Here is a 14,888-nt window from a genome sequence, read left to right as displayed (position 1 = left end):
TGGGTGCCCTCGTGGCATTGTCGGAAATGCGCCCATTCTCCCGGCTCGGATATAGGGTGTCGCCGAACCCCAGAGTCCCCCCTCCATGCGGTCTCCCCCATCTTGCGTGTGGCCTGCCCGCCCTCCTAGTCGTGCCCCTCTGCAGACGCACCTCCACCCCACTCCCAAAATCCCAGGGGACCCAGTCGGGGAGGACGGGGGCCCCCCCCCTGCACCCCTGTTCCCCAGCGGGGAGACAGGCAGCCTTGGGGCGATTTGCATTTCTATGAAAACCGGGCTTCGGGGGCAACTCCGCCGCGGGGCAGGCGCGGCGCCTCCGGGATGCCTTTTGGGCTCTGCCCCTCGCCGCTCCCCGCGCTCGGCGCCCGCGCCCCCTCCCCCTGCTCCCGCCCCCGCCCCCCCACCCCCGCTCCCATTCTCTGCCCGGCTTTGATCTCTGCTTAACAACAGTAACGTCACACGGACTACAGGGGAGTTTTGTTGGAAGTTGCAAAGTTCTGGAGCCTCCAGAGGGCTGTCGGCGCAGTAGCAGCGAGCAGCAGCGGCCGCGCGCTCCGGCGAGGGGCAGAAGAGCTCGAGGGAGCGCGGGGCAGCAGCAGCTAGAGCCGAGCCCAGACCGAGCCCCGGGCCCACCGCCGCCCCAAGGCCACCCAGCAGAGCCCCAGCCATGGCACACCAGCTTCTGTGCTGCGAGGTGGAGACCATCCGCCGGGCATACCCCGATGCCAACCTCCTCAACGACCGGGTGCTGCGGGCCATGCTCAAGGCGGAGGAGACCTGCGCGCCCTCGGTGTCCTACTTCAAGTGTGTGCAGAAGGAGATCCTACCGTCCATGAGGAAGATCGTGGCCACCTGGATGCTGGAGGTGCGGGCCTTCGGGCGGTTCTCTTAAGACTTTCCTGCAACTTGTTGCTTAAACCCACATTTCTTTGCCACTCATCTCCCTCCCTTCTCTCCCGCCCCAACTTTGAGGTTTGCCGGGCTGTTGCTAGGAATCGTATTTTCAAAATACATAGATATCGTGGGTATTTTTTGAACGACGATGGGGGGGGCATTAGAAATTCTCTTTCCTGGGGGGGGCGGGGAGCGGTCGGGGAGGGGTCCCTTCGGGGAAAGCCAGTGCCAGGGGTACCCCATTTGGCTCGAGGGTACGGGCCAGCAGGCTGGGCGCCCCTTAGAGCCCCCTCTGGGGCCGCCACCGCGCAGCCCCCGCCTGCGCGCGATCCCCGCTGTGCCTTCTCTCCCGGCCGCGCGGCCGCTGAGCCGCCAGCTCCAGGGGGAGGGGGCATAGATTTGATTTTTAAATTAATATCCATGGACACGTATGCAAGGGCCGCTCGTGCCAGTATTATGCGCCATCTTTGTTCTTTTATTGCAAAGCAAAAGTGTTTATTAATAATTGGGGGCAGGGTGGGGGCGGGGAGCGGCCGGCGAGGCGCTGGGGCCGCCGCGAGGGGCCGTGCGGCCGCCGGGAGCCGGCGGGAGGGGCGCGGGGCCGGAGCGCGGACAGTTTTGGGGGGACCCCACTCGGGAAGTGGGGCCCCTTTGTTCAAGCAGCGAGTCCCGGGGCGCCCTGCACAGCCAGCCTGGGCCAGAGAGCACGCCGGGCTGCAAGGTCGCGTGGCCCCCAAGACGCTAGGGATTGACCCTTGTCTGCAGGGGTCTCCACTTGGGGGACCTGTGTGGACCGAGCCGGGGGCCAGGGTCACGTTTTCAGGCTTTCAGTGGGGGCCTGGGGGCCCCGCAAGTATTTTAAAATAATTTTTCAAAGTGCGGCGTGGTGCCCTTGCGAGAGGGAAGCGGCGCCCGCGCCCAAGGGGAGGGGGGGGCCCCGAGTTTGAATTCCTGGGGCTCTTCCCGGAGCCTGCAACGAGTTCCAGACCCCCGGACTGGGTAAAGGGCCGTCCGAGGGTCATTTTCATGGGTTTTTTATGTACCCAGATAATTTTTTTATATTTTTAAATATTTTTTGAAAAGATGACGTCTGGGGAAATGCGGCGCGGCGGCCTGGGACGCCACCTTTGTGTCTCGCAGCGCAGGGAGCGCGGCGCCCGGCCCCGCGGTCTGCCCCGCGGCCCCACACCCCGTTTCGTGCCGACTCCTGGCCAGGCGGGCCCCGGAGCCCCCACGCGGGCCGGGGTCCCGGGGTGGGCAGCCCGCGCGCGGCGCACGCAGCCCAGCCGTGCCCGCTCCCGCCCCCGCCGTGCCAGCCTCGCGGGGACTTTCCCTTTCAGTTTCGGGGTGGGTGGGTATTGGGGACATGCGAAGGAGGGGGCGCGTCCCCGGAAGCGTCTGCAGCCCCCTGCCCCGACCCTCGGCGCGCTCGGGGACCCCGCGGCCCGGGGCGCGCGCGAGGTGGGGGGGGCGCAGGGTCGCTGCCGGAGGGGGGCCCGGCGCGCGCGCGCGCGCGGCGGCGGCGGCGGTCACGGCCCCGGTGCCCCCGCAGGTCTGCGAGGAGCAGAAGTGCGAGGAGGAAGTCTTCCCGCTGGCCATGAACTACCTGGACCGCTTCCTGTCGCTGGAGCCCGTGAAAAAGAGCCGCCTGCAGCTGCTGGGGGCCACCTGCATGTTCGTGGCCTCGAAGATGAAGGAGACCATCCCCCTGACGGCCGAGAAGTTGTGCATTTACACGGACAACTCCATCCGCCCCGACGAGCTGCTGGTAACTGCGGGACCCCCGATGCCCCAGCAGCCGCGGGACCCCCGACGCCCCACGAGCCGCGGGACCCCGGGGGTGGGGGAGGTGCAGAGGTAGGGGGACCCGGCCGGCTGCTGACAGACCCCGATCCCTGCGTGCGGGTGGCCACCCTGCCTGGGGCTCCCTGGAGACGCCGGTGGGGCCCCCAGCGCCCCCGGTCCCCATTGCCCCACCTCGCACTGTCGCTCGGACTCCCACCGCGTCTGCGCCCGGGACGCGGCTGAAAAGTGGGCGGCGCGCGTCCTCTAGCGGCGGCGGCGCGGTACCGACCCTGCAGTGCGTTCCGGGCGTGGGAGGTCTTTTTTTTTTTTTGTCTCCACTTGGGAACAGTCGGGGCTTAAGTTGTGAGCAGGAGCATTTTCCAACAGCATCTTCTCTTTTTTCCACCTGGGATTGCGTGCTGTCCCCCACTTCTAGAACCCGACATCCGCCGTCCCTTCTCTCCAGGCTCCTGTGCCACTCTCCCCCCACCCTACCCCCGCCTCCAGGAGCCGCTCTGCGCGCCTCTTTACGCTTGTCCACCCCATGTCCGCAGCAAATGGAGCTGCTCCTGGTGAACAAGCTCAAGTGGAACCTGGCGGCCATGACCCCGCACGATTTCATCGAACACTTCCTCTCCAAAATGCCGGTGGCCGAGGACAACAAGCAGATCATCCGCAAGCACGCGCAGACCTTCGTCGCCCTCTGTGCCACAGGTAGGTCGGCTCGTGCGCTGCCCCAGCTTCCCTGGGTGCCCCCCCCCCCCCACGGAACTTCCTGTCCTCTGCCTCGGTTTCCCCATCTGAGCAGATGCTCCCCGGGCCCCTCCTGCCCTCCGAAGCGCTCCTCTTTCCCGGTTCTGCTGGGCCCAGGGCTGGGTCTGTTTGTGCTAGATGGAGGGGTGGGCGGCCGGCCAGGCTGGGGTCAGTCTGTGCCACCCGGCCTGCCTCTTCTCTGCCCCGCCCCCCGCAGCCCTTCCCCGTGTCTTGGAGGAGCCTGAGCTGCGGGCGCCCCCTGCTGGCCTCTCCACGCTGGCCGCTTGCTGGGGCGCCCACGGGGCCGGGGAGGTCGGCACGGGGCCTGCACCACGTGCTCCGGGGCGGCCGGAGCCTGCGCGCGGGGGCGGCAGAGGAGCTCGGCCGCCCGGGGGCCCCGCCGGGGGCGCCGTCCGCGCAGCTCAACCGAGTCCTGGGAGGGGCTGTGGAGCCGCCTGGGGTTGGGCTGCTGTGGTTGGCAGCAGGGGGCCAGCCCTCCCTCCCCTGAGCACGCTTCTGGCTGGTCCCTAGAGGTCCCTCCCTGGCTCTGCCTTGGCCCCAAGCCTCGGGGCAGCCGGCGTCTCAGAACGCAGTGCACGCGGGGACACACAGACACACACAGCCCAACCATGTTGCGCGGCCCCCCTCCCCCCAGCCCTGCCCCTGACCCACTGTGACCTCTTCTTTCCTTCCCCCTGATCACATGAGCTGGGCCCAGGCGAACGGGAGACCCTGACCAGGGCTCCATGCCCCCATCCCACCCAAATGTGCTGTGGGCCGCCTGCACCCCTGGACAGGCCTCAGCTGTTAAATCTGTTTGGGGCTCACCCTGGATGACCTGAGGGCCACATTGCCTCAAAGGGGGAGATCGGTGTCTTCCCCCCCCCCGTCCCCACCAGGGGCAGAGCCCCCTGACCTGGCATCTTACTGCACCCTCCTGAGGCCCGGGCGCTCTGGCGGCTGGCATTTCTGGGTGAGGCGAGAGCCAAGAAGATTTGCTGGCTTGCCTACCCTCCTCCGGGTCCTTCCGAGCGTGGCTTGGAGGGCAGATGCAGATGCCAAGGACATCGTTGGGCTGGATGGATCTGAGGGATGGGGGCGCCCTCCCCAGGCGTTTGTGCCCCACAGAGCTGGCCCTCGGTGGGGTGGGGAGCCTCCCACCACCGTCTCCTCGGCCTCCGGGGGCCATCTCTGTAAGTGGACAGGGAGGCGTTCTCTGTCTGGGGCGCCTCCGAGGAGAGAGGCCTCCAGAGACGTCCAGGCGGCCTTTTATGGAGCTGAAAGTGGTTCAGAGAAACGGCAAAGTTTGCTGGAGATAATGCGAGGAGCCGTTCTTGCACACACTCCCCCAGGACGGCTGGGGCAGCCCGGAGCTCCCCCTCTCCCAGGAACCTTGGGAAGCGGGGTGCCAGCAGTGAGGAGGCGATCCTGGGGCTGGGGCTGCCCGTGGGCTGGGGTGCTGGCTCTCGAGCTGCTGTGGTTGGGGTGCGGGACCACGCCGGGCACAGCAAACCCCCCTGGCTTTTGGGGTGTGGCCCGGGCTCAGATACCTGGGGGCACACCTGCAGGGAAGGTGGAGGGATGGCTGGGGGTGACCCAGCTTCTCACATGCGTGAACTGCAGGGTGGGGCCCCGTGGGGGACAGGCCGGCCAGAGGAGGGGAGCGACCTCCCTCCACGGGTCCTGATCCATGCCTGCACCGTTCGTTGAAACATAACTGAGGTTCAGCTGTACTCTTGGTCCCAAGGGGATTTCTCTCGAGATGAGCGTGGCGTAATTGCAGCTCAAAACCAAACGTTTTTGAGAGGTAGAGTTGCAGGCGGAAGCCCAGGAAGATGTCTTTGCCCTCCACGTGGCCAGGGGCCCATTTAAGGGGGGCGGGGGGCGGTGCTGCGCTCTCCCTGTGCCTGCGCGCACGGCACCCACGCCCAGCGCCGGGTCTTGCTTTGCCTTGAGCACGTGTGCGGCCGTGTACACTGGAGCCTTATCCTGTGCTGCAGCGGCCAGGTGGGGGAATTGCCACTGCCGTTTGAAGCTGGCACATAATTGAGCTTAATGAGTGGGCCTGAGCAGGGGTCAGCAGGGCCACATGGCTCCGATGACCGCGCTCGCCCTGGCCCCCTGGGCTCCTTACCAGCAGGCAGCGAATGGGGACAACCCTTGGAGCGTCCACGTGGAAGTCTGGACTGCTCCTTATCTAAACATGAGCCCCCAGCCAGACACACACACACACACACAGGCACACACACACTTCAGCGGGGAGACGGGCTTCCGAAGCAGCCTGCCGCGATTGTTCCCTCCCATGTAGACGGGTCTCGAGGGCCAGCCGATCAGAGCCTGTTGCCGGGCCGCCCGGCTTCTGTGTGCCGGCCTGATTGGCCTCAATGAAAAGCCCTCCATTCATGGCTGCGGGCTCTCAGACGGGGTGGAATGGCTCCCATTTAGAGGGGGACGAGGTGGCGCGCCTCGTTAGGGATTTCTCTTTTGAGCCGTCACAGTGCCCAGAAGCTGGCTTTGTCGCCCCTTCAGGGTGGCTGCCTTTCTTCCCAGCCCCCCTCGACGGCGCCCGCTCCCTTTAACAAGGCCGAAGTTGTTTATTCTCTCGGGATGAAGTCTCCGATGGGCTGTGGGGATGCGCCCCAGCCCCTGGGGCCCCCACTCCCTTTGTGCTCAGTCCCCTCCCATTCAGCTCACCGGAGCCCCCCTGTTCCTGGGTGCTCAATGGCCCAAGAGGAGGCGACGGGGGCTGACAGATGCCACACTTGGCCCCACAGGCGCCCGGCCCCGGGCCCAGGGGCCTCTGATTAAGATGCTGAAGTTTGTGGCCTTCTCCACCCACAGTTTCTCCTTGGGTGCAACAAAAAGTCAGCCTGGGTACCACATTTCCACTTAAGATGTCCTTAACTTTATGAGTGTGCGGCAAGCCTGCGGGTAGCCCTCAGGAGGAAATGCAGCCGTCCCCCCATCGGGGAGCTCCAGCTGGCCCGCGGTGGGGGCCCGTCCCACCCTCCCGTGCAGTTTTCCTGTAGTTTGGGGACGGAGTGGCCTGCAGACTGGCGGGTGAAGTCATGGAGTCCCGCCACACCCCCGTGGCATGCTTGGAGGAAGATAAGGTGGAGATGAGCATCTGACCACAGGGAGCTCCCGCAGGCCAGTGGGCCGCCCTGGGTTCATCCTCCCATGTGGATGTATGCGCCTCAAAGAATCTGGGGGGGGTTGGCTTTGCCCCTGGGGGCAGCCTGGACCCCTGTGCAGGTGAGGCCCCGGGCTGGCAGTGCAGGTACTCAGGGCAATGGAGAGGCCCCGTCTCTCCTGCCACCCCGGGGGCTTGCATCGTCTTTTATTTCATTTAGTTTTGTGAATAAGCCACACGTTCACAGGGCTCACAAGGCTGAAAGGACAGGAGAGCCGCCTGGGCCCCTCCCCAGCGGCCTCTGCTGTCTCCTCCGGGGGCTGTTTTGGGTTTGCTCTGTGGCTGTTTGTAAGCGAACCAAGCTCCCCCCTGCCGAGCCCCGAGCCCGGCTCCTGCTCCCCCAGCACATGCCCGGGCGACGACGAGGCTGGAGTGACCGGCCCCTCGCAATCCACAAACCCAGGCCGGCTGTGCGTTGGACAGGCCCCCCGACAGGTGGCTGGCACTGGGGGGGTGCCTGGATCCTTGGCGTGTGCCCCACTCATGGCCCCTTACTCCTCTCTCTCTGTGGCAGACGTGAAGTTCATTTCCAACCCGCCCTCCATGGTGGCTGCTGGGAGCGTGGTGGCCGCGGTGCAAGGCCTGCACCTGGGGAGCACCAACAGCTTCCTGTCCTACCACCGCCTCACGCGGTTCCTCTCCAAAGTGATCAAGTGTGACCCGGTAAGTGATCACGTGTGCCACTCCCCCACGGGGTACTAGAAGCATCTAGAACCTGGGGGTCTGAAGCTGTAGTTCACTGATGGGAAATGCGGTGGCTGGTGCCAAGACCCCAGAAGGGGACAGGGCTGGGGCCACGGCCATGTGGGGGACCGGAGCAGGTGCCTGCGTTCAGGGGCAAAGGACCTGGCCACAGGCTGACGGTGCCAGCTTCACCCACCTCTCCGGGGCTCTGTGGGAGAAGCATCTCGGAACCTGCTGACCGGCGGGGCAGTCCTCACAGGCTGCTGGCGTCCCCTGGGCTCCCAGGACAGGCAAGGGTCATAAATCCCTCCTGGGGAGCTGTGCAGGAAGAGGGACGACAAGGCGTCCGGGTCAATGATCCGTGCCCTAATGGGGTGTGGAGCTGGGGCCCAGTCGAGCTTTGTCTGGGGACATTGTGGAGGGCCCATAAATGGCCGCTTTAGAAGGGCTCCTGTGAGGTCTCGGCCGGGACAATGGGCGGCAGAGGCCACCTTGTTTTTTTACGGCCGTCTTTGAGAGGCTCCTGCAGTTACAACGCAGGCGACTGTGTCTTTCTTCTTAAAAACGCCATTGTTTTACTCCTACTTCTTTTCTTTCCCTAAAGAATTCAGATGACAATTACAAGGGTTTGTGGCATTTGCCAAATTAGACCAGCAGGGTTGGCGGGTCAGCCGTCGGCCCCTGTTCGTGTGTGGTGTGGGAGCGAGTGACCGCCTTGACCCCAGTCCAGCTCCGGCTCGGGCTGCCTTGGGGGGCTCCACCCTGGAGCGTCTGGGGGCCCAATTGGGTGCCACCTCACCGGCAGGGAGGGAGGCTCGGGTGTGAGAGGGGCCCCTGCCTGTCCTCTGCCCAGCACCAGTCGCTGGGCTGCCGGGCCTGTTTGTGTCGTTCCCCTGCCCCCAAGAAGGAATCCTTCTCGCCCGGAGACAGGCAGCCCCTGGAGGCGGAGGGGGCCTCCCTTCTGGCTCTCAGTGCGCGCGTCATAGGCTCAGGCAGCTGCCGGGGCTGGAGCATCCTCGCCCCGCTGCTGGGGGCCTGGCCAGCCCTAGTTCTGCCTGAGCTAGGAACGCCACAGGCCATTGCAGGGGATCGCTACAGCGCCCCTTATGTGACTAGTGATCGTTTTAAGTCGATCTGACACAAAACGCTCACAACTGGCGGACAGACGCCGGAGAAACCAGCTGATGGTTTGTCTGCTTCCAACCGTAGCAGCAGAGCTCAGGCGCAGAAGACCTGCGGCCGCGGGCCCGGGGTGTGAGCCGCGTCTGCTCCTCTCTGGAGCTGGCCTTCAGTCGCCAGTCGGCTTTTCACGGGATGGGACAGGCTGAGTGGGCTGCTGGGAGGAGGAGATGAGGGCGGTGGCAGCCGAGGGGAGGCCCTCCCTGCACCCTCTGCTCCACCATGCAGGGGCGAGGAAACCGTCGCCCCTCAGAGCTGCCTGTGGAGAGCGACTACGAGGCGGGGGCACCGTGAGGCCTCAGGAGTGGAACTGAGGCTGTGTTAGGTGTTCGGCGTTTGGATGGAAGCCTGAGGTGGCCATCAGGAGTCTTGGGTTCCACACCAGACTTCCTGGGCCTCGGTTTCCTCATCTGTAACCCGGGGCTGTCGGCAGCGCCCCTGCCTTCCTAATCTGCCGTGAGGAATACCGAAAAGGGCACAGAGCTTGGAGCTGTGCAGACCCCGGGGCCTGCTCCTCTCCTTGTGGGCAGAGGACGCCTGACTCCCACCCCACCTGGTTGGCAGTTCACCGGCACCTCCGCCGTGGGCCGTGGGGAGGATGCGGTCTGTTTCCCAGGCTGGACCAGAATCTAGTTGTAGGAAGGAAGCCCCCTTATGGCATGCGGGGAGCGGAGATGGATGGCTCCCGCACCTGGATCAACCTCTGTATTCAGACCCTGGGGGCCATGAGGCCATGAAGGCACGAGGCGCCCCTTGGAGCTGCAGGGAGATCTGCTCCCAGTGAGGCCAGGAGATGCCCCGGGCTCCAATCCCTCTTCCCCACTGACCATGCGGGTGGTGGCTGCCGAGGCCACAGCGCCGCCCGGGACGCAGGCCCCATGGAGAGAGGACAGAGGGGGATGAAGAGTCCGGGTCCCCCCGGGCCACCCAACATTCATCCTCAGTCATGCGCAGCCTAACGCTCTTGACACCCATTCATCATGGAAGGCTGGGTTCACCGGAGGGCCGGCGAGCAGGCGAGCAGAGGTTAAGTCGGAGAGCAGGCTCCTGGATCAAATGGCTGAATTCCCCGAGGGCATCCCTGGGGCCGATGGGACCTGAGGGCCAAGGCCTGAGCCCAGCGGAGGACAGATTCCAGCCAGGGGCCTGGGGCAGGCTGGGGCGGGCACATCTGTCTACATCCACAGCAGACAGACAGCAGCCCTGTGGCCTGCAAGGCCTTCAGTCCTGAGTGGGGTCACCGCTGCCTGATTGGTGTAGGGGCAGCCGGTGGCCGCACGGGGCCCGAGCCCGTTGATCCTAGGGTTTGGGTCAGCAGCTCCCACAGCGTCTTCCTTCCCCAGGTCGGGGGGAGGCGGCGTTTTCGATGAGCGTGGCTCTTAGAGAAGCCAAGTCCTGGGGTCTGGGGGTGGGCCCCTCACCGTAGGCCCCTTCTGAGGACGTCTGTCTGTCTGTCTGTCTTGCCCAGGACTGCCTGCGGGCCTGCCAGGAGCAGATCGAGGCCCTGCTGGAGTCCAGCCTGCGCCAGGCCCAGCAGCAGAACCTGGACCCCAAGGCCGCGGAGGAGGAGGAGGAGGAAGAGGAGGTGGACCTGGCCTGCACGCCCACCGACGTGCGGGACGTGAACATTTGAGGGCGCCCGCGGCGAGCAGGGGCCGGCCCCAGGTGCTGCCCTGACGGACCGCTCCTCTCTGGACGGTCGAGACCAGGAGGGAAGGCCCCCTTCTCCCTGTGTCAGTTTTCTCCTTTGCTCTTTCTCCCTTCCGTCTCTGACTTAAGCAAAAGAAAAAAAAAGTACCCGAAAAACTGTCTTTAGAAAAAAAACAAAAAAACAAAAAAAGGAGAGGGGAAAAAAAAAAATAGTATTTGCATAACCCTAAGCCGGGAGGGAGGAGGGCTGTGCTATAAAAATAGAGGATTTTGTACCCCATAATCAACTAGTTTTTATATTAACGTGTTTGTGTCTCTGAGTTGTAAGGACAAGGTATTAACACAAGGAACGAGTCTGCAGGGGAGGATGAGATTTAATTCTTTCTGTGTTTAAGACAAAAAAGCATAAAAACCTTTAAAAAAAAATAGAGAAGAAAGTCAACAAAGCATTTTTAAGGTAGAAGAGCGTCTTAGGTAGGAAAACGTATCCTTGTGCTTTTCCGGAGGAGCAAGGCTTTAAGGCGACTCGGCATCCTGTATCTCGCTTCCTCGTGCATGTAGTCACTTTATGTCATTGTGTGTGTTTATTTTATCCCGTAGGTAGGCGTGTAACCTCTCCACCTTGTCCGTGGCTGGCGTAACCTCGGTTAGAGTAGCATAGAGTTCATCGAAAACTGCTAAATCCTTTCTGCCTGTGGACCGGCCACGTGCGCGGTTTGTCGGGCGCCGGACAGCCAACCCTCCGGACTCCTGGCGTCTCCGCTCCTGGGAAGGGAAACCGCGGTAGCGACCTAATATATTCTATTTTTGTAATCTTCCTAATTTTGTAGTTGCCTGTTGAGGCGGTGCTTGCTTTGCACCCCACAGACCTGCGGCCTGCTCCCGTCCAGGTGAAATTCACAGCTCCTTTGGTTGGTTTTCCTTCTTGATATTCTAAAACCATTCCATTTCAAAGCACTTTTGGTCCAGTAGTTCGAGGCACGATCTCTGTTCGGGCTGTGTGTCGGGGCGGGGGGGGGGGTTGGGGCGCGGTTTCTCAATGGAATGGTTTGGGAATATTCACGGACTTGTGTTCCGACAGGATGGCAAGGCAAATGCATGTCACTGTGGTGTTCGCGAAAGGGGCGTGTTCTGAAGGCCAGGGTCCGGTCAGGAGGAGGGAGGAAAGTAGCCCCACTCTGCCAGGAAGATGTGTTTCTTTTTCTGTAGAGAAGTTGAAGTTTGGGACCCTTTGGTGCCAACTGGTGTTTGCAAGTAGGGGCCTTAAAGTAGAGAGCTCGTAGCATAAGGGTTAGGAAGGTTTTTAAACACTAAAGTATATAATTTATAGTTAAGGCTAAAAAGAATATTTATTGCAGAGGATGTTCGTAAGGCCAGTATGATTTATAAAGTAATGCAATCCCCCCCTTGATTTAAACACACACACACACACACACACACACACACACCCCTTTCTGCCTTTTATGTTGCAGGTTTCGTACCGTTTATAAAAGTTAGATCCTTTTCTAGGAAAGGAAAAAAAAAAAAAGTCCCGAGAAAAAGCCCAAAAATCACGTTGATTCGGCTGATTAGGCCTGTTGGGCGTTTTCCCAGCGTGGTCCGATCTAAGGGCCCTGGGAGTTAACCCAGAAAATTAGGGGCCTTGAAATGAGTTCAGTTCCCCAGAGTTTCTTATGCCCTGCCCTCTCCTTTGAAGAAAATTTTAGCCACCGATAGACACTTTGCACATCTTGGCTACGTTCCTTTTTGCAATTGTGATGTGGGGAGTGTTGAAGGGGAGGATGTGAGGGAGGAGGTGCGGAGGGGAGGGGAGGCGGTGGGACCAGGCGAGGGGACAGGCTGCGGCTCCGCTTTCTGATGCGCTGCCACCGATGACTTCCCGGCACGGTTTGGAAACAGACTGACATCGCTTCTCTCTGTCTCTTTCATATTGTGTTGCTGCTATTGGAGGATCAGTTATTGTTTTTTTACAATGTCATATACTGCCATGTTCTCATTTTAATTTTCTCATAGAAAAATGTATGACAGATGCCTCTCTTTTTTTTTTTTTTTTGTAGATTTTTTTTTTTATGTGATCAGTTTTGACTAAATGTGATTACTGCTCTATTCCAAAAAGGTTCTTGTTTCACAATACCTCATGCTTCACTTAGCCATGTGTGGACCCGGTAGTCAGGCTCTGTCTGACCTGTGGCCTCCTGCTTCGGCAAACAGACACGCGGACGAGATCCCAAAACCGGCCTGGTGGGGATGGGCTGCCGGGGCCTTCCCGCAGCCCCCCTGGCGTCTCTGGGGACCAGGCCGTGTCCGTCTCCTTTGCCCTGCGCCTGTTATGCTGGACTCCCCACCTGTCCTGGGACTTACCATCATAGTAGTTTTTACCGCTATATCGTTCTTTGCGTGTAGCTATGAAAGTTGCATTATAATAATTATTATTATTATTGTAACAAGTATGTCTTGACGTGCCACCGTGGTGCTGTGCTGTGGGACTCGGTCATTCAGGGATGACTGAAGTAGCTTCTGAATTCGTTCGAGTTTCTGGTGCGTTGATTCTGTTCTGTGTGCTCGTGTTCTCTTCTGTTCATTACAGCCTCATGCTCATTTCGAGACTTCAGATCTCAATGAAGCTAGCGGTGCTGTGCGCCCAGGAGCCGCCTCGCACGCTGACGAACCAAAAGGATTTGTGCCATGTGCGGCCCGGCGCCAGCGGGGGCAGCCCCTGTGCCGAGGCCACTGCAGGCCCAGGACCCGCCCCGCCCTGCAGGAGCACTGCTTCCGCTTACCTCAACCATTCCGGCTGCGGCATCTGTGTGTCTGAACCAAACAGGGGTCCTTGAGGGTCGGTCTGTCCTAGTTGGGGGGTGGACATTGTGTGCTGAAAGGCCAAAGGCCGGTGACAGGTCCGGGAGCACAGCGGAGTCTGTCCTGTGACCAGCAAGTCTGTGAGGGTCTCTGGTGGGCGGGCACTTGGGGTCTGTGTGTGTTTCTGGTTGCACGCCGCGGCATTTCCCAGCACAGACATGTAACCGGCACGTTTCCAGCAGAAGACAAAAGACAAACATGAAAAGTCTAGAAATAAAATTGGTAAAACCCTGGTGCCTGCCTGCTTGTTTTGTGGGGCGGGTAGGGAGCCAGGGGCATGGGGCCTGGAGCTGGGGGATGGGGCCCAAGCTGCTGTGCCTGGGCTGGAGGGTGGCAGGCAGGCAGGGGGTCCCGCCTGGGCACCGCTGACGGGCAGGGCCGGATCCTCCTCTGTCATGGGGGTCTGTCCTGCACACTGTGGGTGTGAAGCTGCATCCCGGGCCTCTAATCACCCAATGATGGGACCATCCCCAGTGGTGACAACCAGAAATGTCTCCTAACATTGCCAAACAGCCGCTGGGGATGAGGAGGAGTACGTGACACTCTCCCAGCCAGGAGGAAATCCAGACCAGGGGGACATGCGGTGGGTGGGACCCTGAGGAAAGTCTGGGGATGCCTTTGCAGGTGGCTCCAGCCACCGAGGACAGCAGCTTCTGGCCCCAGCGATGTGACAGCACCTGCTTGTCAGAGCTGCCTTCCAGCCCACGTTCTGCCAGCTCGCCCTCCCACGTTATTTGCAGACGGAAAGAAAGCAAGCCGGCATTCGGGAACCCTCTTCTGGTGCAAACCGCTGTTTGCTCTGGGTGAATCATGGTCCTGAGGCACCCCAGGCTCGGGGAGAGCAAAGCAAGTGCTTGGGCCATGGGGCAGGGGCCTATTGCGTGGAGCTGGCGACTTTGGAGGCCTAGTGGACACCTCGGACGTCTCACTCTTGGCTTCAGCAACACGTGACCGGCCTTTGTCCAACCCTGGGGAGCTGGAGAGCGAGGAGTGCAATGGGAGGGCGGCGGCCCCTGGTCCTGGCTCTGCGGGGCCTCTCCCCAGAGCCCGAGGGTCCTGATGGGTCCTGGGCTGTCGGAGAATTCGGTGAGTGCCCGGGAGCCAACAGGAAGCCTGGGTCACATGCCAAAGATGTCACTACTTCTCAGGTCAATTCACTGTGGCCTTTAAGAAGCGCCTGCTGTGTACCAGCCCTGTCCTGGAGGGCGTTCCTCCTCGGGGGGCTCCACTGGGACCCCCCGAGATCAGCTGTGTCGGTTCTCCACGGGCACCGGGGCTTCTGGGAGGTAGTGGGGTGTGGAAGAGCCAGGATTGCTGCCTTCCCACAGCAGCTCCCTACCGGGTGTGTGGGGGCTGAGGCCAGGCTGCCCCGGGGACCTGCAGGGTGCACCAAAAGGGGGTCCTGCACCACAGGGGACCAAGGGGTAGCCGGAGCAGGAGGTGCCCTGAAGGCTAGTCCAGGTCTGCACCATTATGGTGGCTCAGCCTGGGGACCCAGGGACATCGACGGTCTGTCTCCCCAGACCACATGCGTAGAGTGGGGGGCCGGGTGGTGGCTCTGACACCCCCAGGGCCTCGGGCTCTCTTGAGCAGGGTTTCAGGGAGCAGGGGTCACACTCCAACTATGTCAGGTTCGAGCAAGAATCTGCCAAGGAAGCGGGAAGAGAGCCGCTCTGCGTACGTGGGGCAGGGCCGTGAGCCCACGGGGGCGAGGTCTGCCGTGGATTCTCATGTCTTCAGGATGGGAGACCGGTCTGCAGGCTAACCGGGTAGGCAGATTGGGAGGCACGGACGGGGGGAGCCAGAGCCCTGTGCAGTGCGGTGCGGGACGGGGCTGGAATGGGACAAGCAAAACCGTACGCGGGGTTTGGGCCAAGCACGGAGGGACCCC

At 61.9% G+C, this 14,888-nt stretch overlaps 1 protein-coding gene across 1 annotated transcript; it reads left to right on the top strand.

Moving 5' to 3' along the window:
- Nucleotides 1-505: 505 nt before the first annotated feature.
- Nucleotides 506-13,230, top strand: CCND1 (cyclin D1). The gene is made up of 5 exons (XM_046643802.1): nucleotides 506-865; nucleotides 2,447-2,662; nucleotides 3,234-3,393; nucleotides 7,140-7,288; nucleotides 9,957-13,230. The coding sequence occupies exons 1-5, from the start codon at nucleotides 668-670 to the stop codon at nucleotides 10,119-10,121; spliced, it is 888 nt and encodes a 295-aa protein (XP_046499758.1). The 5' UTR covers nucleotides 506-667; the 3' UTR covers nucleotides 10,122-13,230.
- Nucleotides 13,231-14,888: the final 1,658 nt, after the last annotated feature.

The sequence above is a fragment of the Equus quagga genome, chromosome 17, assembly GCF_021613505.1.
Source record: "Equus quagga isolate Etosha38 chromosome 17, UCLA_HA_Equagga_1.0, whole genome shotgun sequence".
Lineage (NCBI taxonomy): Eukaryota > Metazoa > Chordata > Mammalia > Perissodactyla > Equidae > Equus > Equus quagga.
Note: the sequence above shows the minus strand (reverse complement) of the source record. Positions and strands in the feature narration are given on the sequence as shown.

Coding starts and splice junctions, on each gene's coding strand:
- CCND1 (XM_046643802.1), top strand. CDS start 668: ATGGCACACCAGCTTCTGTGCTGCGAGGTGGAGACCATCCGCCGGGCA. Junction 866..2,446: donor TGGCCACCTGGATGCTGGAG/GTGCGGGCCTTC, acceptor GTGCCCCCGCAG/GTCTGCGAGGAGCAGAAGTG. Junction 2,663..3,233: donor TCCGCCCCGACGAGCTGCTG/GTAACTGCGGGA, acceptor CCATGTCCGCAG/CAAATGGAGCTGCTCCTGGT.